Raw genomic sequence first — 22,387 nt, 5'->3', positions numbered from 1 at the left:
GGCCAGGGGATTAGGTCATGACTCAGTGGCATAAACTTGACCACAGGTTGGTCACCTGAAGCCTGGAAACACAAAGGATGATCACGTCAGTCAAAGAAGCTCCTCAGGGCCAGGTGTGGGTCTGCAGATGAGATACAAGATAATGATCCTGAGCCCAGGGTAGTGAGTGGTACATACCTGAAACCTAGAACTCAAGAGGCTGAGGAAGGACAGCCTGGGCTGCAGAGTGAGATCCTATTCAAAATGGAGGAAGAAAACGGAAGGGAGGGGAGGAGGAAGGAAAGAGTGTGGGGAGGAGGCGGCTCTTCAGAGATAAGGAATTAAGAATAGGAAAAAATAGAAAGAAAAGGCTTCAACAATGGATAATGACAGAGAAAGAACAAGGAGACAAAGAGAAGATGGTGGGAGAAGAAGAAAATGAGAAGAAATGAAAAGAAGGAAAGGAAGAAGGAAAAAGGAGAACATGCAGATGGTTGGAGAAGGCAGAAGCTGGCGGATGGGGCAAAAAACATTCACTTCAAAGGAAATCTCAATGGAAGAAGTGTCAAATTTTGCCAATACTTGACTCAAACAGAAAAAACAAATTGGGCCAGGCGTGGTAGTGCACACCATTAATCCTAGCACTTGGGAAGCAGAGGCAGGCTCTATGAGTTCGAGGCCAGCCTGGTCTACAGAGTGAGTTCCAGGACAGCCAGGACTGTTACACAGAGAAACCCAAAAGCAAAACAAAAAACAAAACTAACCTAAATAACTAAATGGCCTGAGATAGTGAGGAAGTGGCCCACACCAGGCCTACCCCAGAGGTCTGGTGGAGCATGACTTTATAGACACCTTCATCAAGACAAGGCTTGTTTTCCCAGAATTACCTCCATGGAACTGAAGGATAAAAGAGCAATATTCTCTCTCTCTCTCTCTCTCTCTCTCTCTCTCTCTCTCTTTCTCTCTCTTTCTCTGCAAAGGGACAGAAATTAGGAAGAGTTTTAGGAAGGCTTTGCACCCTCTGAACTTCCTCTACTCTCAGCCTCTGTGAGGTCTTTGCACTAGAGAGTCAGACACATCCCAATGCCTGAGGCAGTCATGGCCACCTACAGACAAGTCTGCCTCCTCCCTTTCTGGAATGTCCGCCCATATTCACGTCAAGTGACAAAAGGAAAGGCTTGGCTCTTATCACAGGTAACAGAATAAACACAAGCTGGCAGAGAGGGCAAAGTTGACCAAAGTGGCAAAGAGACAGAAATCACTTCTCCCAGCTTCTGAAAAGCCCACTACTTGTCATTCCTGCATGCGTCTTCTTGGGACTTTGTCCCTTTGCGTGTTCTCTGCCTCCCCTGGTTCCCTCTCTGCCTCTCTGATTCATGAGCTCCCTGCACCAGCTTCAACAGCCTGCCATGTTTTCCCTAGGTGGTCTTTGGCCCCCTGGTAGCAGGATAAACAGTCGAACTTCAGTCTAATGGTCAAGTTTTAGACTCAACTTAGAAGTAAAATTACGCTAGGCATGAAAATGCATGCCTGTAATTCCAGCACTGAGGAGGCTGAGGCAGGAGGATCTTGTATTCAAGGCCACCCTAAGCAATAAAGTAAGACTGACCCTGCCTGAAAAAGTAAAAAAAATAAATAAATAAAATAAAAACAGGTATATTTCCTAAGACAGTAGAAAGTTTGAGGTGTTGTCTTCTTCCTCAGGGATAATTTTCATTGGGGTTTCTTTCTAGCCCTAATTGAAAAACTGTCTTGGTTTTCAGAATAGTCTTATACTATATCTATTTATTGCCCCATCAATGTCTACCTCAGGACCTGAGCAATCAGAAGAATGGGGGGGGGGCGGGGGGGGGGGGTCCTGGCTCTGTGCAAACCTGGGCCAGCCGTGCAGTGACTCATCTGCCTCGCTGTCCTTCCCTGGCCAGATCAGATAAGGACAAGCAGATAAGTCTTGCAATGCTCCACTGACAAAAACAAGAAACTAACCTCAGAATGGCCAAGGCCTCTGTTCTCAGACTTTATATACAGTGTCCTTAGAACAACAAAGTTGGCCCTCTGCCGGTTTCTTTTTTAAATAAAGTTTTATTGGAACACAGCTACACACATTCATTTCTGTTTTTCCCTCTAGGAGTGTTACGAGAAGTCAGGACTTCCTTTAATATGTGGGACTTCATAAAATTAAACAGCTTCTGTCCAGCTAAAGTATAATCAACCCGGGCAAGAGGAAGCCCATAGACTGGCAGAGGATCTTTGTCAGTCAACATCTGACAGAGGTTTACTACCCAAAACAGATAAAGAAAATTGATCCTTCTGAGAGCCAAAGGCCATCTAACCATACCCTAGCCCCAGGCATGAGGAGCCCTCTTTTGAGTTGTTGGGCTAGGTTGTCTAATGCCCCCAGAACATTAGAGATTATTCAAATTGCCCTTGCCTGCCTCCCAAGTAAAAGATAAATTCCTATTGTTAAAGACATCATGTACTTCAGACACAGTGCCCAGAGGTCCCTGAGCTGAAACTGACCCCTCCCTGAGGACTAGCTTTCATGGCACCAGAAGGATCCATGCAAGCTTCCAAAGGAGGGGAACAGACAGTCCTGCCCAGCGATGACACCTGTGAACCGTAACAATGACCCATGTGGCATAATACCACTGGTACCTCAGGGCGCAGTCGTGGCACAAATACTTTAATGCTAACCAAGAGCTGTCTAATTGGATTTATATAGTTATATTTTATTTATGTTTTATTAAATAAAGCTTGCCTAAAGATCAGAGGGCAAAGCTAAGCCACTAGAAGTCAGGCAGTGGTGACACACACCTTTAATCCCAGGATTTGGGAGACAGAGGCAGGTGGATCCCTTTGAGTTCAAGGCCACCTTGGGCTACACAAAATCAATGCAGAAACAAATTCAGGTGGTGGTGGCTCACACCTTTAACCCCAGTACTGGGGAGTCATACACCTTTAATCCCGGCACTAGAGGAAATATAAAATGGGAGGAGAGAGAGGCTTAGTCCTCTCAGTCTGCGGTCACCCAGTCATGGAGAAGTGAGACTTCTCTTGCAACTTGACCGTTTGCTTTTCTTGTTTTCGAGGTGAATCCCATATCTGACTCTGGGTTTTTATTATTCGTGCTATAGACTCAGGAACTGCTCAACAGGAGGGAAAGTATGTCTAGTGCTGGAAGCCTCGCCACCTCTCCAGGGCTGGTGACGTCATGGACACTGCGGGAATACCTGCAGCTTTACTAAAGCAGCCAGTGCCTCAGCACAGTTCTCGATAGCTGTCCGCACACCCACAGGTGAGTACAGTCTTCACCATCATCAAGAAAAGTCCTCTTAGCCAGGAGGTTGTAGTGGCACACACTTTTATCCCAGCACTGGGGAGGCAGAGGTAGAGGGACCTTTGAGAGTTCAAGGCCAGCCTGGTCTACAGTGAGTTCCAGGACAGCCAGGGACCCTGTCTTGAGGAAGAAAGAAAGAAAGGAAGGAAGGAAGAAAGGAAGGAAGGAAAAGAAAAATCCTCTTTACAATAAATGGCGACCATTAATAAAACCACAACTAATCAAAATATAGAGCTATGGAGCCCAACTCCAAGGGATACATCTACAAAAAACTCCTGTACCTACGCTTGGATGGAAAAAGTTTAAGCTGTAGGACTGGGGGATTTGTCTTGCAATTGTTCTCCTAGGAATGTCAGAAGCTACACCCATGAAATCTCACCAGCATGACTGCCTAGAATGGACTGAACAAGGACAACACTAATAGACACACCAAAGTGGCTGTGAAAACCACCGGGTCTCTGCCCTGCACAAGTAACTATCAACAACTAGGGGTGTTGAGAGCAGGAGAAGTAGTTTTCCCCAGGTAGAGCATACCAACTGGTTACCCAGTACCAAATACTCAGCCCTGAAAACAGGCATGCAGGTAACATTATATAGACCAAGCAGGCTATTGTTGAGAATACGTGTGTGTTTGTAGGTGTGTGTGTGTGTGTGTGTATATACAAGTATACGTATGTATATACATATAAATACATACAAAAACTTGTAAAAACAATTAATGAAAAGAGAGGCCATAAATTTAAAAGAGAGCAAACAGGGAGTGTTTAGAGGCAAAAAAGGGAGGAGGAAGAAATGATGTGATTGTATTATGACCTCAAAAAGTAAATAATAAAAAAATAAAAAGGTTTTTTTTTTTTTTCAGAGAAACTTACCGGCCACCACACCATACTTCGGCCTGCCAGGAAGAAGCCTCCAACCGTCCCGCGGTTAGTGGAGAACATTGCCTGAGGGAGAGAGGGTCAAACCTTTAACAGGAAAGTAGAAGAGCTGCAAGGACGTGCCCCTTCCCAGGGCCACATCCTTGTGTCCATTCCACTCCCTGAAGCACTTTTCACGCCTTATCTGCCCGCCCCCTTCCCGCCACAGCCTCAGTGCATTCACACGAAGGAGCTCATAGATGCTGGCTCCTGTTTGAAGGACAGGGAAACTGAAGCCTTAGAACTAGCTCTGCAGGTAGCCTACCAGGTCACCCCTCCTGGACCTGTTCCCTCGTTTTGTTCGTATGTTAAACAAGGGGAATGGGATGTTTTTGTATCTTTTTTACATGCACACCACAGAGTAATGGAATATCCTACCTTTAAATAGTACTAACGGGTATGTAAATTACATCTCAATAAAGCTGTTAAGAAAAAAATTTAAATGTCATAAGAACCTAAAGTGTTAACACTTAGTCTTACTTAAAAGACGAGATGTTCAAGCTCAGTTAAACTCTTTTCTCTCTGAATGTACGCGGGCGCTCGCTAGGGTCGTTAGTTTGCAATATATTGTGACTGAGTCGAGAGGGCAGGAAGAAGGTCCTGACGGCAAGAAATACTTCACACAGAGACAGTGCTTCCCCAAGTCTTGAAGGAAAGGTGGGGTTTTGTTCATCTGACGAGGGGGAGTAGGGAGGAGATGGGGAGACTTCAGGAGAGGCCACGTAGGGTTGAGGTAGAGCGGCTCACAGTGTGTGGGGAAGGCGTTGACAAACAATGCTGGCTGTTGAGCCTGGCTGAGACCAACGAATGTGGACAGGGTGAAAAGGGAGACAGAACCATGACTCTCAAATGTCAGGCCAAAAAGCACAGTCTTTTTTTCACAGAAATGGGGAGTCACTGAAGGTTTGGGAGCTGACTAGTAGCCTATATCTCCAAAACATGAGGAGCAGACTCACTCAGTTCCTTTGAAGTTGGCATCTCTCAGTCTGCAGTCATTCCCAGCTCAGCCTTTGGCTCAGTGCCACTGGCCTGGCTTCTAGGTCTCTTCCCCCCTCCCCCCACTTTCTCTGTCACTGCCTCCTTTCCAGACACAGTTAATGACTGATAGTGATCCAAAGGAATTAACCTCTGATGTCATTCCTGCAGCAAACGTGTCTGCAACAGGTGCACCCTTATAGGTGAACAGACTGCCCAGGGGAGGGGGGATGGTTGGAAATCTTTGGGAAGTATGACCTTTATGCATCCAGTCAATCAGCAAAGATGTATTGAGCACCTCTGTGTGTCAGGAAGTAGCAACAAGAGCACTCAAGTCTTTCCAGACTCTTGGCAGTGTCCTTCTTCCCACGGCCATACTCTGAAGACTCAGAGGTGCTCTTCCTGGGAATAGCAAAGTGGCAAACAGACCCAAGGAGCAGAGAAGGCAGCTGCCACTGAATTAGAAATAAATACTAAAAATGTAGGCTCTCGAAAATAACTGGGCACAATCACTCTGGAGCCAATTCTACAAGGAACAGAACATGTGCCAACAATGACAAGATCAGATATCGGCACCTAGAATTACAATCATCCCAAACCCGGATGCTACTCACCAGTGTCAAAACACAATCAATAGCAGCCAGGACCACTGCAGCCCAGAAACCCTACCCCACTACTCACAGATAACTCTCGACATCAATGATCTCGATTCCCCGTGAAAAGGACACAAGCTAACAGAATGGATGCAAAAACAGGATCTTTCTTTCTGCTACATCAAAGAAACTCACCTTAACATCAAGGATAGACATCATCTCAGAGTAAAAGGATGGAAAAAAATATTCCAACCAAATGGGCCAAGAAACAAGTTGGTGTAGCCATTTTAATACCTGACAAAATAGACTTTAAACCGAAACTAATCAAAAGAGATAGAGATCATCACTACATACTCATCAAAGGAAAAACCCACCAGGACATTACAATTCTTAACATCTTTGCACTAAAAACAAGGGTAGCCAAGTTCATAAAAGAAACACTGCTTCAGCTTAAATCACATATTGACCCTACGCACTGACAGTGGGAATGTCAATATCCTATTCTTGCCAATAGAAGGTCATCTGGACAAAAGCTAAATAGAGATGCTGGATCTAACTGACATCATAAACCAAATTAACCTAGCAGATATGTACACAACATTTTACCCAAACACAAAAGAACATACTTTCTTCTCAGCAGCTCAGAGAACTTTCTCCAAATTGACCACATACTTGGACACAAAGGAAGACACAAAAGATACAAGAAAATTGAAGTAGCTCCCTGCATCCTGTCTGACCAGCACGGATTACAGCAGGCTATCAACAACAACAGAGACAACAGAAAGTTTTCAAGCTCATGGAAACTGAAGAACTCACTAGTGAATGAAAAATGCGTGAAGACAGAAATTAGGAAAGAAATGAAAGACTTTCTAGAATTGAACAAAAATGAAAACACAACATGGCCAAACTTATGAGAAACAATGAAGACAGGTCCAAGAGGCAAGCTCATAGCACTAAGTAACTACATCAAAAAATTGGAGAAATCGCATATGAATAGCTTAACAGCACACCTGAAAACCCTAGAACAAACAGAAGAAATCACACCCAAAAGAATTAGAAGGCAAAAATAATCACTCAGGGTTGAAATCAATAAAACAGAAAAAATATAAAGAATCCAAAAAATCAAAAGTTGATTCTTTAAGAAAATCAATATAATTGATAAACTCAAAGCCAAACTAACTAAGAGGTGGAGAAAGAAAATCCAAATTCACAAAATTAGAGGCAAAAAGAGCAACATAACAATAGACATCAAGGAAATCCAGAGAATTATGAGGACATACTTTAAAAAAATGTACTCCGCCAAGTTGGAAAATCTAAAAGAAATGGATATTTTCTTGATATATACCATTTACAAGGTTAAATCAAGATCAGATAAAAAAAACATTAAGCATACCTATAGCCCCTAGTGAAATGGAAGCAGCCATTAAAATCTCCCACCAAATAAAAGCCGAGGGACAAATGGTATTAGTGCAGAAATTTACCAGATTTTCAAAGAAGAGTTGATGTCAGTACTCCTCAAATAATAATTCCACAAAACAGAAACAGAAGGAATATTGCCCAATTCATTTTATGAGGTCACAGTTTCCCTGATACCCAAACCACATAAAGACCAAACAAAGAAAGAGAATTAGAAACTAATTCCCTCATGAACATAGGGGCAAATATTCTCAATAAAATACTTGTAAACTGGGACGGTGCAGGCGGACGGCGCAGGCGGATGGCCTCTGCAGCCGGCGGGGACCTGCGGGAACCAGCGCGGCAGCAGACGACATAGGACATAGGTCCCAGGCGGCAGGGACCAGCGTGCAACACCTAGAGCAGATCGCCCCACTACAATTAAATCAAAGAGGTAGGCCTTTGGTTGGCGAGGTCCCTGGCAAAGGAGGAGCCGGGTCCTGTTCCTGAAGACCCTTCTGAGGAGTGAGAGGGATCTTGGCCCCCAGCAGGAGCCAGGAAACAGAGCAAGGGCATTTTGTAAGAGGAACCCCTGGCCAGCAGGGAAACCTGCCCCAGTTTTAAAAGACCCATTAGATAGCATCGATAGGAGGAGATGGGCAGGCGCCAAGGCAAGAATTCACCCAATAATCTGAAAAACAACATGAAAACACCAGAACTCAATGATCTTACAACAGAAGGACTTCAATACCCTAACACAGAAGAAGTGTAAAAAATTGACTTTATGAAAGCAATAGAGTCCCTTAAACAACATGTGAAAAATGCCCTTATAGAAATGGATGAGAAGTATAAGCAAAAGTTTGAAGAAATGAGTAAATACGTACATGATACCCTGGGAAACCAAGAAAAACGATCAGACAGGTAATGGAAACAGTTCAAGAATTGAAAACTGAAATGGAAGCAAGGAAGAAAACACAAACTGAGGACCAGCTGGATATGGAAAATCTAGGTCAACAAGCAGAGCCTATGGAAACAAGCATAATCAATAGAATACAAGAAATAGAGGAAAGAATCTCAGATTCTGAGGACACCATAGAGAAAATAAACGCACTGATCAAAGAAAACAGCAAAGCCAACAAATTCTCATCACAAAACATTCAGGAAATATGGGACACAATAAAAAGACCAAACCTAAGAATAATAGGGATAGAAGAAGGAGAAGAGTCACAGCTCAAAGGCCCAGAAAATATTTTTAACAAAATTATGGAAGAAAACTTTCCCAACATAAAGAAAGATATTCCTTTGAATATTCAAGAAGCATACAGAGCACCAAACAGACTGGATCAAACAAAAACATCCCCTCGCCATATAATAATCAAAACACAAAATATACAGGTTAAAGAAAGAATATTAAGAGCTGCAAAGGAAAAAGGCAAGTAACTTATAAAGGTAAACCTATCAGACTTACACCTGACTTCTCTATGGAAACCATGAAAGCCAGAAGGTCCTGGATAGAGGTACTGCAGAAACTAAGAGACCATGGATGCAAACCCAAACTACTATACCCAGCCAAGCTATTATTCACTATCAATGGAGAAAACAAGACATTCCAGGATAAGAACAAATTTAAACAATATGTAGCCACAAATCCAGCCCTACAGAAAGCAATAGAAGGAAAATCGCAACCCAAGGAATCCAACATTGCCAACACTGCCTACAATAACTGAGGCATCTAGCGACCCTTCACCAGCACAACTCAAAGAAGGGAGACACACAAACTCTACTACCAAAAACAATAAGAATAACCGGAGTAAACAACCACTGGTCATTAATATCACTTAATATTAATGGTATCAATTCACCTATAAAAAGGCACAGGCTAAGAGATTGGATATGAAAACAGGATCCAACATTCTGCTGTTTGCAAGAAACACATCTCAACCACAAAGACAGGCATCTACTCAGAGTAAAGGGTTGGGAAAAGGTCTTTCAAGCAAATGGTCCTAAGAAAAAAGCAGGTGTGGCCATACTAATTTCTAACAAAACTGACTTCAAACTAAAATTAATCAGAAGAGATCGAGATGGACACTTTATACTCATAACAGGAACAATTCATCAGGAGGACGTCTCAATCCTGAATATCTACACCCCTAATATAAAAGCACCCACTTATGTAAAAGAAATATTACTAAAACTCAAGGCAGACATCAAACCACAAACACTAGTAGTAGGAGACTTCAACACACCTCTCTCAGCAATGGACAGGTCAATCAGACAGAAACCTAATAGAGAATTAAGAGAACTATTGGAGGTAATGAAGCAAATGGACTTAACAGACATCTATAGATCACCCCACCCAAATAGGAAAGAATATACCTTCTTCTCTACAGCTCATGGAACCTTCTCGAAAATTGACCACATACTCAGAAACAAAGAAAACCTCCACAGATACAAAAAAATATCAGTGTCCACCTGTGTCTTATCAGATCACCACGGATTAAAGTTAGAAGGCAACAACAATGCTACCCCCAGAAAGCCGACAAACTCATGGAAACTGAACAGTCAACTACTGAACCACACCTGGGTCAAGGAAGAAATCAAGAAAGAAATTAAAGTCTTCCTTGAATTTAATGAAAATAAAGAGACAACATACTCAAACCTATGGGACACTATGAAAGCAGTGCTAAGAGGAAAGTTCATAGCACTAAGTGCCCACTTAAAGAAAACAGAGAAAGCATACATTGGAGACTTAACAGCACACCTGAAAGCTTTAGAAAAAAAAGAAGCAGACGCGCCCAGGAGGAGCAGAAGACTGGAAATAATCAAACTGAGGGCGGAAATCAACAAAATAGAAACAGAGAAAACAGTCCAAAGACTCAATGAAACAAAAAGTTGGTTCTTGGAGAAAATCAACAAGATCGACAAACCCCTATCCAAACTAATTAAACGACAGAGAGAGAACATGCAAATAAATAAGATCAGAAATGAAAAGAGGGACATAACCACAGACACAGAGGAAATTCAGAGAATCATTAGATCTTACTACAAAAGCCTGTATGCCACAAAACTGGAAAATGCAAAAGAAATGGACATTTTTTTAGATAAGTACCATATACCAAAGCTAAACCAAGACCAGGTGAATGATCTAAATATACCTGTTAGTCGCGAAGAACTAGAAACTGTTATCAAAAATCTCCCTTCAAAAAAAAGCCCAGGACCAGATGGTTTCAATGCAGAATTCTACCAGAACTTCCAAGAAAAGCTAATACCTATACTCCTTAATGTATTTCACAATATAGAAACAGAAGAGTCATTGCCAAATTCCTTTTATGAAGCTACAGTCACCCTGATACCAAAACCACACAAAGACCCAACCAAGAATGAGAATTACAGGCCTATCTCACTCATGAATATTGACGTAAAAATTCTCAATAAAATACTGGCAAACCGAATCCAAGAACACATTAGAAAAATTATCCATTATGATCAAGTAGGCTTCATCCCAGAGATGCAGGGCTGGTTCAACATACACAAATCTATCAATGTAATCCACCATATAAATAAACTGAAAGAAAAAAACCATATGATCATTTCATTAGATGCTGAAAAAGCATTCGACAAAATTCAGCACCCCTTTATGATAAAGGTCTTGGAGAGATTAGGGATACAAGGGTCATACCTAAAAATAATAAAAGCTATTTACAGCAAGCCGACAGCTAACATTAAATTAAACAGAGAAAAACTCAAAGCCATCCCACTAAAATCGGGAACACGACAAGGATGTCCACTCTCTCCATACCTCTTCAATATAGTGCTTGAAGTCCTAGCAATAGCAATAAGACAACATAAGGGGATCAAGGGGATTCGTATTGGAAAAGAAGAAGTTAAGCTCTCGTTATTTGCAGATGATATGATAGTATACATAAGCGACCCCAGAAACTCTACCAAAGAACTGCTACAGCTGATAAACACCTTTAGTAATGTGGCAGGATACAAGATCAACTCCAAAAAATCAGTGGCCTTCCTATACACTAAGGATAAGGAAATCAGAGAAGCATCACCTTTCACAATAGCCACAAATAGCATAAAATATCTTGGGGTAACTCTGACCAAGGAAGTGAAAGATCTATTTGACAAGAACTTTAACTCTTTGAAGAAAGAAATTGAAGAGGACACCAGAAAATGGAAGGATCTCCCCCGCTCTTGGATTGGGAGGATCAATACAGTAAAAATGGCAATTCTACCAAAAGCAATCTATAGATTCAATGCAATCCCCATCAAAATCCCATCAAAATTCTTCACAGATCTGGAGAAGACAATAATCAACTTTATATGGAAAAATAAAAAACCTAGGATAGCCAAAACAATCTTATACAATAAAGGATCGTCTGGAGGCATTACCATCCCTGACTTCAAAGTCTACTACAGAACTACAGTATTGAAAACAGCTTGGTATTGGCATGAAAAGGAAGTCGACCAATGGAATAGAATAAAGGACCCTGACATTAACCCACAAACCTATGAACACCTGATTTTCGATAAAGGAGCTAAAAGTATACAATGGAAAAAAGAGAGCATCTTCAACAAATTATGCTGGCAAAACTGGATGTCAACCTGTAGAAGAATGAAAATAGATCCATATCTATCACCATGCACAAAACTCAAGTCCAAATGGATTAAAGACCTCAATATCAGTCCGAACACACTGAACCTGATAGAAAAGAAAGTGGGAAGTACTCTACAACACATGGGCACAAGAGACCACTTCCTACGTATAACCCCTGCAGCATAGACATTAATGGCCTCATTGAATAAATGGGACCTCCTGAGACTGAGAAGCTTCTGTAAAGCAAAGGACACTGTCGCTAAGACACAAAGGCAACCCACTGACTGGGAGAAGATCTTCACCAACCCCGCAACTGACAAAGGTCTGATCTCCAAAATATATAAAGAACTCAAGAAACTAGACCATAAAAGGCTAATCAATCCAATTATAAAATGGGGCACTGAGCTGAACAGAGAATTCTTAACAGAAGAAGTTCAAATGGCCAAAAGACACTTAAGGTCATGTTCAACTTCCTTAGCAATCAGGGAAATGTAAATCAAGACGACTTTAAGATACCATCTTACACCTGTCAGAATGGCTAAAATCAAAAACACCAATGATAGCCTTTGCTGGACAGGTTGTGGAGAAAGGGGTACACTCATCCATTGCTGGTGGGAATGCAAACTTGTGCAACCACTTTGGAAAGCAGTGTGGCGGTTTCTCAGGAAATTTGGGATCAACTTACCCCTGGACTCAGCAATACCACTCTTGGAAATATACTCAAGAGAGGCCTTATCATACAACAAAAGTATATGCTCTACTATGTTCATAGCAGCATTGTTTGTAATAGCCAGAACCTGGAAACAACCTAGATGCCCTTCAATGGAAGAATGGATGAAGAAAGTATGGAATATATACATATTAGAGTACTACTCAGCAGTAAAAAACAAGGACTTCTTGAACTTTGCATGCAAATGGATGGAAATAGAAAACACTATCCTGAGTGAGATAAGCCAGACCCAAAAAGAGGAACATGGGATGTACTCACTCATTTTTGGTTTCTAGCCATAAACAAAGGACATTGAGCCTATAATTAGTGATCCTAGAGAAGCTAAATAAGAAGGTGAACCCAGCCGGGCGATGGTGGCGCACGCCTTTAATCCCAGTACTCGGGAGGCAGAGGCAGGCGGATCTCTGTGAGTTCGAGACCAGCCTGGTCTACAGAGCTAGTTCCAGGACAGGCTCCAAAGCCACAGAGAAACCCTGTCTTAAAAAAACCAACAAAAAAAAAAAAAGAAGGTGAACCCAAAGAAAAACATATAGGCATCCTCCTGGATATTAACCTTCATCGTGCGATGAAAGGAGACAGAGACAGAGACCCACATTGGAGCACCAGACAGAAATCTCAAGGTCCAAATCAGGAGCAGAAGGAGAGAGAGCATGAGCAAGGAACTCAGGACCGCGAGGGGTGCACCCACATACTGAGACAATGGGGATGTTCTATCGGGAACTCACCAAGGCCAGCTGGCCTGGATCTGAAAAATCATGGGATAAAACCGGACTCGCTGAACATAGTGGACAATGAGGACTACTGAGAACTTAAGAACAATGGCAATGGGTTTTTGATCCTACTGCACGTACTGGCTTTGTGGGAGCCTAGGCAGTTTGGATGCTCACCTTACTAGACCTGGATGGAGGTGGGCTGTCCTTGGACTTCCCATAGGGCAGGGAACCCTGATTGCTCTTTGGGCTGATGAGGGAGGGGGGACTTGATTGGGGGAGGGGGAGGGAAATGGGAAGCGGTGGCAGGGAAGAGACAGAAATCTTCAATAAATAAATAAATTTAAAAAATTTTAAAAAAATAAAAGAAAAAAGAAAAAAAATACTTGTAAACTAGATCCAGGAATACATCAAAAAGATCATCTACCATGATCAAATAGACTTTATCCCAGAGATGCAGGGATGCTTCAACATATGTAAGTCTACAAATGTAACCCACAATATAAAGAGACTGAAAGACAAAAGTGACATGATCATTTCATTAGATATATAAAAGAACTTTGACAAAATCCACACCTCTTCATGATCAACGTGCTAAAGAGATTAAGGATACAAGGGACACACTGCTACATAAATGAAGGCAGTTTACAGCAAGTTCATAGCCAGCATCAACTCAAATGGAGAGAAACTCAAAGCAATTTCACTAAAGTCAGGAACAAGACAAGGTTGTACACTCTTTCCACAAATATTTAACATTAAATATTTAATATTAAACTAGAGGTCTTAGTTTGGAAAACTAAAGGAGAGCAAGGGATCTTAACTTGTGGATGAGGTGATAATATATATAAATTACTCTAAAAATTCCACCAGGAAACTCCGACAGCTGAAAAACACCTTCAGCAAAGTAGCAGAATACAAAATTAACATACAAAAGTCAGTAGCCCTCCTATATATGAATGACAAAAGAACTGAGAAAGAAATCAAGGAAATAACACCTTTCACAATAGCCTCAAATAATATAACATACCACAGAGTAACTCTAACCAAGCAAGTGAAAGACTTTTATGATAAAAATTTTAAGACATTGAAGAGAGAAATTAAAGATGATAACAAAAGATGTAAAGATCTCTCATTCTGGCAAATCATTAGGAATAGAACAGGGAAAATGGCCATCAAACTAAAAACAAACTACAGATTCAATGCAATTCCCATTAAAATTCCAACAAAATTTTTCACAGAATGCTGTGGGACAATGGTCTGTACCCTGTCCCTTGTATTTTAAATAAATGCTGATTGGCCAGTAGCCAGGCAGGAAGTGTAGGTGGGGCAACCAGACAGGAAGTAGACGCAGGGCAATGAGAATTCTGGGGAGAGGAAAATTGCAGTATGCAGTCCTCACCCAGACAAAGAGGAAACCAGACATAGAGCAAGCAAAATGTGACTGCCTTGCCAAAAAAGGTACCAAGCCACGTGGCTAACACAGACAAGATTTATGGGCTAATATAAGTTATAAGAGTTAAAAGAAGCCTGAGCTACTAGGTCAACCAGTTTATGATTAATGTAGGCTTCTATGTATTTCTCTGGACTTAACTGCAGGGACCAGGTGGGACAAAACTCTGTCAAAAGCAGAACTTGAAAGAAGAATTTTCAGCTTCATGTGGAAACACAAAAACTCAGAATAATTAAAGCAACTCTTAATGATTTTTATTAAGGGTTACTGGAGAACTCTCACCATCCCTCATCTAAAATTGCACCACAGATCAATAGTAGTAAAAACCACACTATGGACACTTGGCTTTTAATAAAGAAGCCAGAAAATCATACTGGAAAAATGCAGCATCTTCAATAGATGGTGCTGTTCAGAGTGGACAGCTGCACGCAGGAGATGCAGAGAGAGCCGTCCTATCATCTTGTACAAAACTCTACTCCAGACCTCAACACGAGGTCAGATGCACTGAATCAGGTAGAAGAGAAAGTGAAGGACAGTCACTGGTAAAGTGACAACTTTCTGAACAGAACACTGATAGCACAGGCACTAAGAGAAACAATTAATAAATGGGACCTCAGGAAACACAAAAACTTCTGTATGGCAAAGGACTAACGTCTCTCTGAAGAAGAGACAGGCTATGGAATGGGAAAAGAATTTTAGCAAGTACACATCCTTTATAGAGCTAATATTCAAAATATATAAAGAACTAAAAACACTAAGAATCAAGAAAACAAAACAAAATGAAAATCATTAAAAATGTTGTGCAGATCTAAATGGAGAATTCTCAGAGGAGGAAACTCAAATGGCCGGGAAGCACTTAAAGAAATGTTCAACATCGCTAGTCATCAGGGAAATGCAAATCAAAACTACTTGAAGATTTCATCTTACACAAATCAGAATGTCCAAGACCAATAAAGCAAGTGACAGCTCATACTAATGATGATTTGGAGCAAGGGGAACACTCATCCATTACTGGTGAAAGTGCAAGCTTGGACAGTCACTATGGAAATCAAGGTTGCTGTTCATTACAAAGGTAGGAATTGATCTATCTCAAGATCCAACAACACCACTCTTGGACACGAATACACAGGATGAGTCATCTACCACAGAGACAATTACTCAACCATGTTCATTGGTGCTCTATTATAACAGCTGGAAACTGGAAACAACCCAGATATCCACCGACAGATGAATGAAAGAGAAGTTTAACCAGGGGAATATTACTCAACCATTATAAAAAATGAAATCATGAAATTCTCAGGTAAATGGACAAACTAGAAGAAAATCATCCTGAGTGAAGTAACCCAGACCTAGAAAGACAAATATGTATTTGTTCATATGGGGATGGTAGCTGTTAAATTGTTGAACAAGCAGCTAGAGTTTGTTTAACTGCAGAAGTGAGGTTGAGAGGAAGGGACTAAGGGTGAGGGAGGTGTCTCTCTAGAAGGGGAATAGAAGAGATAATGATGGATGGAGGCTGGAAAGGGGAAGTGGACTGAGGGGATCAAACAGGAAACTGGAGGGAAGAAGGGGCAATGGAGGGAATACAGGGAGAGACAGCTAAAGCTAAGGGCCATTGGAGGGGTCATATGGAAACCTAATGCAATAGAAGCTTCCTGAATTACATACATAGATGAAGGTTCTAAATGAAATCACCAAATAACAGGGTGACCCAACTCTTTATTCCTCATCACCAAATAAAGTTTCCAGTACCAGGAATGGGTTATATCGAATTGCGTTCTTGGCCAAAGAGGTCCCATGTGAATCCCTAAACCCAGGCCATTGCCAAGGCTACCAGAGGTTCTCCACCAAAGTAAGGCCCTGTTGTTGGAGAAAATACCTACACAACTCACTGAACACAGAGAAGCTAAGCTGTGCCTACCTACAGTTTCACCCCCGCAGACTAGTGCTCACAGAACGTGAAGGTGCTCTGCACACCTCCAAAGTAGAAAGGTAAACCCCAGCCCATCTATAAACCTTCAGTAGACAGTGGTGCACTAGGGACACAAAACTGTGGCTAACAAATTAACCAGCCAATATGTGATTGGATTTAAGGTCTATCCATGAGATGGAACACATGCCCAGCACTGTGTAAGCAGCCAAGAACCTGAGACCAGATTGGCTGAACACTACTGTTCTGCTAAAGGAGCACAGCAATCGATGACTCCTAACGACACTCTGCTCTGCTCACAGGTGTCTTTCTCAGCCGTCATCAGAGAAGCTTCCTCCTGCAGCAGCTGGGAACAAATACAGAGACCCATGCCGGACAATAAGCAGAGAGTGAGAGACCTTGGAACACTCAGCCCTAGAAGGTAGGTCTCCATCAGATCATTCCCTGCAGGTCTCAGGAAACTCCATGTAAGAGGAGGTAGAAAGTGTGTAAGAACCAGAAGGGATGAAAGCCACAAGGACTCGAGGCCTTCTTGTCAGGGGCCGTGAGAAGCAAGTGGCAACTAGTGTAGATGTCAACCCACTAGAGGCATGGTTATCTGATGGAGGATTAATCCTGTCCAGACAGGGTCTGCAGGACCATTGACTGTGGGAGCTGTCGCTCACATTTGCTGAAGCAGCTTGGTGTCTCCCCTATACCTGCATTGTAGTGTGTAATCTCATGGGATGTGTATAAGTAATCTCATTATTGCATCTTAATCTTATGAGACTTGTCTGTGGGTGGTTAGGAGGATGATCTTTCATTTAGCTATATAGTTTTCATATATAGAATATATACTGGAACAAGCTTCATAACAGGATCTATCTGTCCCACAAGAACAAAGACACTGGAAACCCTGCCTTGTTCTTTGGCTGATTGGGTGACTTACCCGACTCTGTGAGACCATTGAGAGAATTAAATCACACAGTCAAAAACCTTGACTCCCACAGCTAAATCTCCGCTTCCTTCCCTGAGATACATTAGAAGCCAGCTCCCTGTAGCTATCTTCCATTTGGCAGGGAATGCAGTCAGGAAAGGAGTCTTTCATAAGGGCAACATTTGGGACCTTCAGACATAAAGCGATGTGCAAGCTCATTTGAGATCAAGTGCCCTAATTCTCCCATAGCTGACTTGAGAAAGAGCTAGCCCAGCTGACACTCAGCGCTAACCCTAAAGAAAACCATCCACTCGCTGCACCTACCCATTTCCCCTTTGCATTTTGCATCACTAACCCCTAGTTTATCCTAGAAATGTGTTATTTTGTATGAACACCCTTCACAATTCAGAGCCTATTAAATCAATCTTTCTGCCTCCTACTGCTGCTCCGGTGGGTGTCTTCCTAGCCACGCCTCCCTGTTCAGGGAGATCTTGATCATGCATCTTTTCTATAAAATATCACACAGGTCCACCCCATTATGACACGATGCTGAATGGACCAATGTTGATACAGCATATGTACATCAGAGGATGGAGAATATCCAACCAAAATTCAAGAGACCTCTATCTCAATGAAATTTCCAGCAGTCCAGGGGTACGGGCCATGTAGAGATAATCCTTTTCTAAGGTGAAAGATTAAGTTATTGTTCCTGGCCCCATCCATAACCGAGAAAGAAGCCCAATGCTTAGTAGGCCTATTTAGGTTCTGTTGACAGCACATTCCTCACTTGGGTGTGTTGCTCTGGTCCATCTACTCAAGCTTTGAAAATCGCAAGCTTTGAGTGGAGCCTGGAACAAGGAGATGGCTCAACAGGTGCAGGCTGCTGTGCAGGCTGCTGTACCACTTGGACCGTATGGTCCAGCAGACCCAATTGTACTTGAGGGGTCAATGGCAGATAGGGATGCTGTTTGGTAAGCCCCCATGTGAGAATCACAGAAGAGCCCCTGGAATTTTGAAGAAAGGCATTATGATTATCTGCAGACAACTATTCTCCCTTTGAGAGACAGCTCTCGGTCTGCTCTCGGCCCTTAATGGAAACTGAATGCTTGACAGTTGTCCACCAAATCACTTATGAGCTGGGTGTTATCTGCCCCATCAAGCCATGAAGTAGATTGTGCTTGGCAACAGAGACAGAGGCAGTGAGTCTCTGTGAGTCTGCGGCCAGCCTGACCTACAGAGTGAGTTCTGAGACAGCCAGGGCTGTGTAGAGAACACACATGCACACACAAGCACAAGAAAGAAAGAAGGAAAGAAAGGAAGGAAGGGGGGACGGAGGAAAAAAGAAAGGAAGGGAGAAAGGTAGGGAGGCAGGGAGGGAGGGAAGGAAAGAAGGAAGGAAGGAACGAAGGAAGGAACGAAGGAAGGAACGAAAGAAAGAAACTAGTGTATTGGGTCCTCGGAGTGAAGATCCAGGTGTGACTTTCCAACCCAAGCAGTCAATGATGCTAATAACTCAAAAGCCATGCCAACTATTGATCAATGATCCTATTGATTCAAACAGCAAGGGTCTTAATGACAAGCAATCTGATTAGGCCGAAATAAAATGGGTTTGAGGGCTGAGGAGAAGACTCAGAGGTCAAGAGCACTGATTTCTTCCAGAGGACAAGGTTCAATTCCCAGCACGCACATGGCAGCTCACAATTATCTATAACTTCAATTCCAGGTGACCTGACACCCTCTTATGAACTCATAAAACACTGTACACATGTGATTCATGGGCATGCATGCAAGCAGTATACCTATATACATAAAATCATAAATTAATAATAATAAAATTTTAAAAAGAGAAGAACATGGGTCTGATGGTGGGTGCTTCAGATTTTATGAGTTCTCTGCCATGTGTTATTTTATCCTGCCTTATCCCATTATGCTTATAATCCTCTAAAAGTGTAGCATTTATCCTTGTTCATGAGCCATACAAAAGTGGGCTGTGGGCCAAGATTGGGTCATTTACTGTAGTTTTTAACAGCTCTGGTTTGGGTTGGTAGCATATCCCAGCAAGAATAAGGTCAGTGTTTCAATTTAAACGGATATAAAGTCCCCTAAAGAAACAACGAGAAATAGTGAAGAAAAGGGAAATAAATAGCAAACAGGAAATAAGACAAGGCCCAAAGATAATCAGTGAAGAACAACGTTGAAAGAATACAGAGCCCACATAGGCAATGTTGGCATGGATGGGGATGGAGATGAAGGAACAGTAGCTGCGGGTGATTTTCTAAGCCGAGTCGCACAGTGGGCTGGACTGCGTCTGTGCAGCCCAGAAACCATTCAGAGACCAGAATGCCCATCCCTAATTCAAGCCTTAACACCTCAGTAGGATAAAGAGGAGTGTTAACTGGAAGACATCCATCGTGTCAAATGAGCAAGGTCCAGAAGCACTGGCTAATAGGAGAAGATTAAATATAGACAAATACTAACAGCTCATTAAGTAGCATTTTAACAGGACAAGTGACCCTGGTTCACAGATATTTCAAAAGTGCAAACACCATAAAAATTGTAAACACTCGCAGGACTGGGGTGGGGGTGGGGGGCTAAAATGAGTCTGGCTCAGAGCAGCGAGATGATCAGTGCCTGGAAAGGGGTCGGTGTAACTAACAAATGGTGGACTCGCATCTTGGCTCCGACATCTACCAGTCTGAACTGGAAGGGAGAGGCAGAAAGCAAGCACCATGCTTGAGGGCCTGGTGTCAAGGCAAGGATCAAGACACCTGAGTTCCCGGAACAGTCTCAGGGATTGCAAAACCTTAGGCAATCCACAATCGCCTGTAACTTCAAGTTTCTCTTTTGTGAAATTATAACTGGCTTTGCTGTTCTCCCTGTTCCGTGACTTTTGTGTGAAGTTCATTACCCCACTTATCATTTGTGCCCATTTTACTTGAAAAGACAAATATTATCCAGGGCATGGATCACACACCCTGCAAGGTTATTGGCCCTAAGGTCAATAATAAGAAAAGCGTCCTAGAATCATAAAGACCTCTCAGATTCACATCACAGTATTTGGGAGAGGGGATCCTGAGAAAGAACATGCCCATTTTATACTAGGATAAACTGAGGCTGGCAGGGGGAGTTCGTTCTTCATCATCTAGTTCAGCTGTATGAGAACAAGTACTAAAGGTGAGTATTCTAGACACCTGCTTCTGGTAGAAAGACTGGTGTAGTGATGAAGAGTCAGCCACGCTGACCCAAGAGTGACACCCAGAAGTTCTTCTGTTATATGTGGTTTCTACAATTCCAAAACAAAAGAGCCCATGCTCCCTTCCATCCTCCCCTGATACAGCTATGTCTATAAAAAGGCTAATGCCCAAAATCCTTTCGTAACTCAAGAGCCCAACAGGACACCTGCTGTCACAGTGGCCGCCACAGCAAATTCAACTTTTAGAGGTAGCTGAAAAGCTCGCATGCTCTGTTCAGCTGTTAGGTGTGCCAGCATCATAAACGAACTTTCCAAGTTCCAGGCTTTGAAGAACAAGTTTCTCTGGTTTGGTGTGTCCCCTGTGTCCCAAGAGGAGACACATGTATTTCCGTCTCCCCAGGACCAGGCCACTCTGCTCACCGATTCCTTCCTCATGGCTAACCCCAGAGGTCCTCTAGAATCCCACCATACATCGCTAACCCTTCCCCAGGAGGGGGCACTGCTCAGCCATAGGCTGCCTCATGCACCTGCTACGCAGAGGCTGCACCCTCTGGCTCTAAATTGTTTCTTTCCCATTGGAAACTGGATTCGTTGGAAGTAGGACAGTACCCACCTACCCTGGGCCCCTCCCTGCAGCTCCTAGTTATCCCTTTCCTGTCCCTTACAATCTATCCTAGTCCCTGTGATCCTCCGACTTCCCTCTCAGCTGGGGATCTTCCCCGGGCCTTCCTGACAGGGTCCCTTGGCACCCTCTACGGTCCTACACACAAGCTTCCTGAGCTCTGAACTCCTCCCCAGCATTCCGGGACATTCCCACTCCCTTCTCTAGACCTATAAGCCCATCTTGGTCTTTCGTGGTTCAGTGAAACCATGGCATCTCTGTGCACCCGCTCATGCCACACAGTAGCCCTGGCCCCTTCAGTCTGTCCCAGGACCCGCACATACCCACAGCCCGACAGCCATGACCACCACGAAGTAGATGACAATGACTGAGATGTCAGCCGCATTGCGAATGCGCTCATAGGACGGTATGGGTGAATCTGAGGCGGTGACCGCGGGGCTCAAGGTGCTAATGTCCATGGCGGTGGTGAGGAGTCCCTCTGGCTCACTGGCTCCCCGGGGCCGCTCACTCCTTATAATGCCTTTGAGTTAATGATCAGCCCCGAGGGAGGGGACCCGCGAAAGAGGGGCTCGCGGCAGTAATGCTGGGCCCCTGTCGCTGCTGCACGCTGCACCGCACCGTCGTGAAGCAGCTCTCGGAGTGCCCAGTTGAAAGAGGACCCAGCAAAGCGGCAGGAGAAACTACGCGGCGGGCGACCGTCCGCAGGTAAAGGCTGTTCTGTGAGCAGGGAGGGGCCTGCTGGGGGTGGTGCCCTCCTGGCACAAAAGTCCTTTGTACTCCCGCAGTGGGCACCCAGCGCAGTTGCCACACCTGGACTGGCACATCCTTCGTGGAGCAGAAAAGGAAGAGCTGCACAGAGGGCCCGGAACACCAGGAGCCAGCAGCGCACACTCTGTGACTCATCTGTGGCAGGTGCCTTTGAAAGAGACCCGGAGTTTCTGTGAGCATGGCTTCTCCGTGTGAAAAATGAGTGCAGGACATTTCAGAGAACTCAGCCAAGTTTTGGTTTCCTGGAGAATATTCTCAGGAGGATG

The 22,387-nt window shown here is 43.2% G+C and overlaps 1 protein-coding gene across 2 annotated transcripts in view; it reads right to left on the bottom strand.

Annotated features, from left to right (window-relative positions):
- The window catches only part of LOC121436431 (sodium/glucose cotransporter 1), a 66,783-nt gene extending 44,723 nt beyond the window's left edge, over positions 1–22,060 (bottom strand). Inside the window, exons 1-2 of one of the 2 annotated variants that reach the window (XM_041636310.1) lie at positions 21,677–22,060; positions 4,189–4,260 (exon numbers count right to left, since the gene is read on the bottom strand). In XM_041636310.1, coding sequence (XP_041492244.1) covers positions 4,189–4,260; positions 21,677–21,811 — 207 coding nt within the window. In that variant the 5' untranslated portion in view covers positions 21,812–22,060. The remainder of the gene's footprint in view (positions 1–4,188; positions 4,261–21,676) is intronic. The other variant, XM_041636309.1, reaches the window with a different exon arrangement.
- Between the last annotated feature and the right edge of the window lie 327 nt (positions 22,061–22,387).

Source organism: Microtus oregoni, unplaced genomic scaffold, assembly GCF_018167655.1.
Source record: "Microtus oregoni isolate MIOR12 unplaced genomic scaffold, Mior012 000049F_ref0000343, whole genome shotgun sequence".
In the NCBI taxonomy this organism is placed as follows: domain Eukaryota; kingdom Metazoa; phylum Chordata; class Mammalia; order Rodentia; family Cricetidae; genus Microtus; species Microtus oregoni.
The sequence above is the reverse complement of the archived record's forward strand: the minus strand, read 5'-3'. Positions and strand labels throughout refer to the sequence as shown.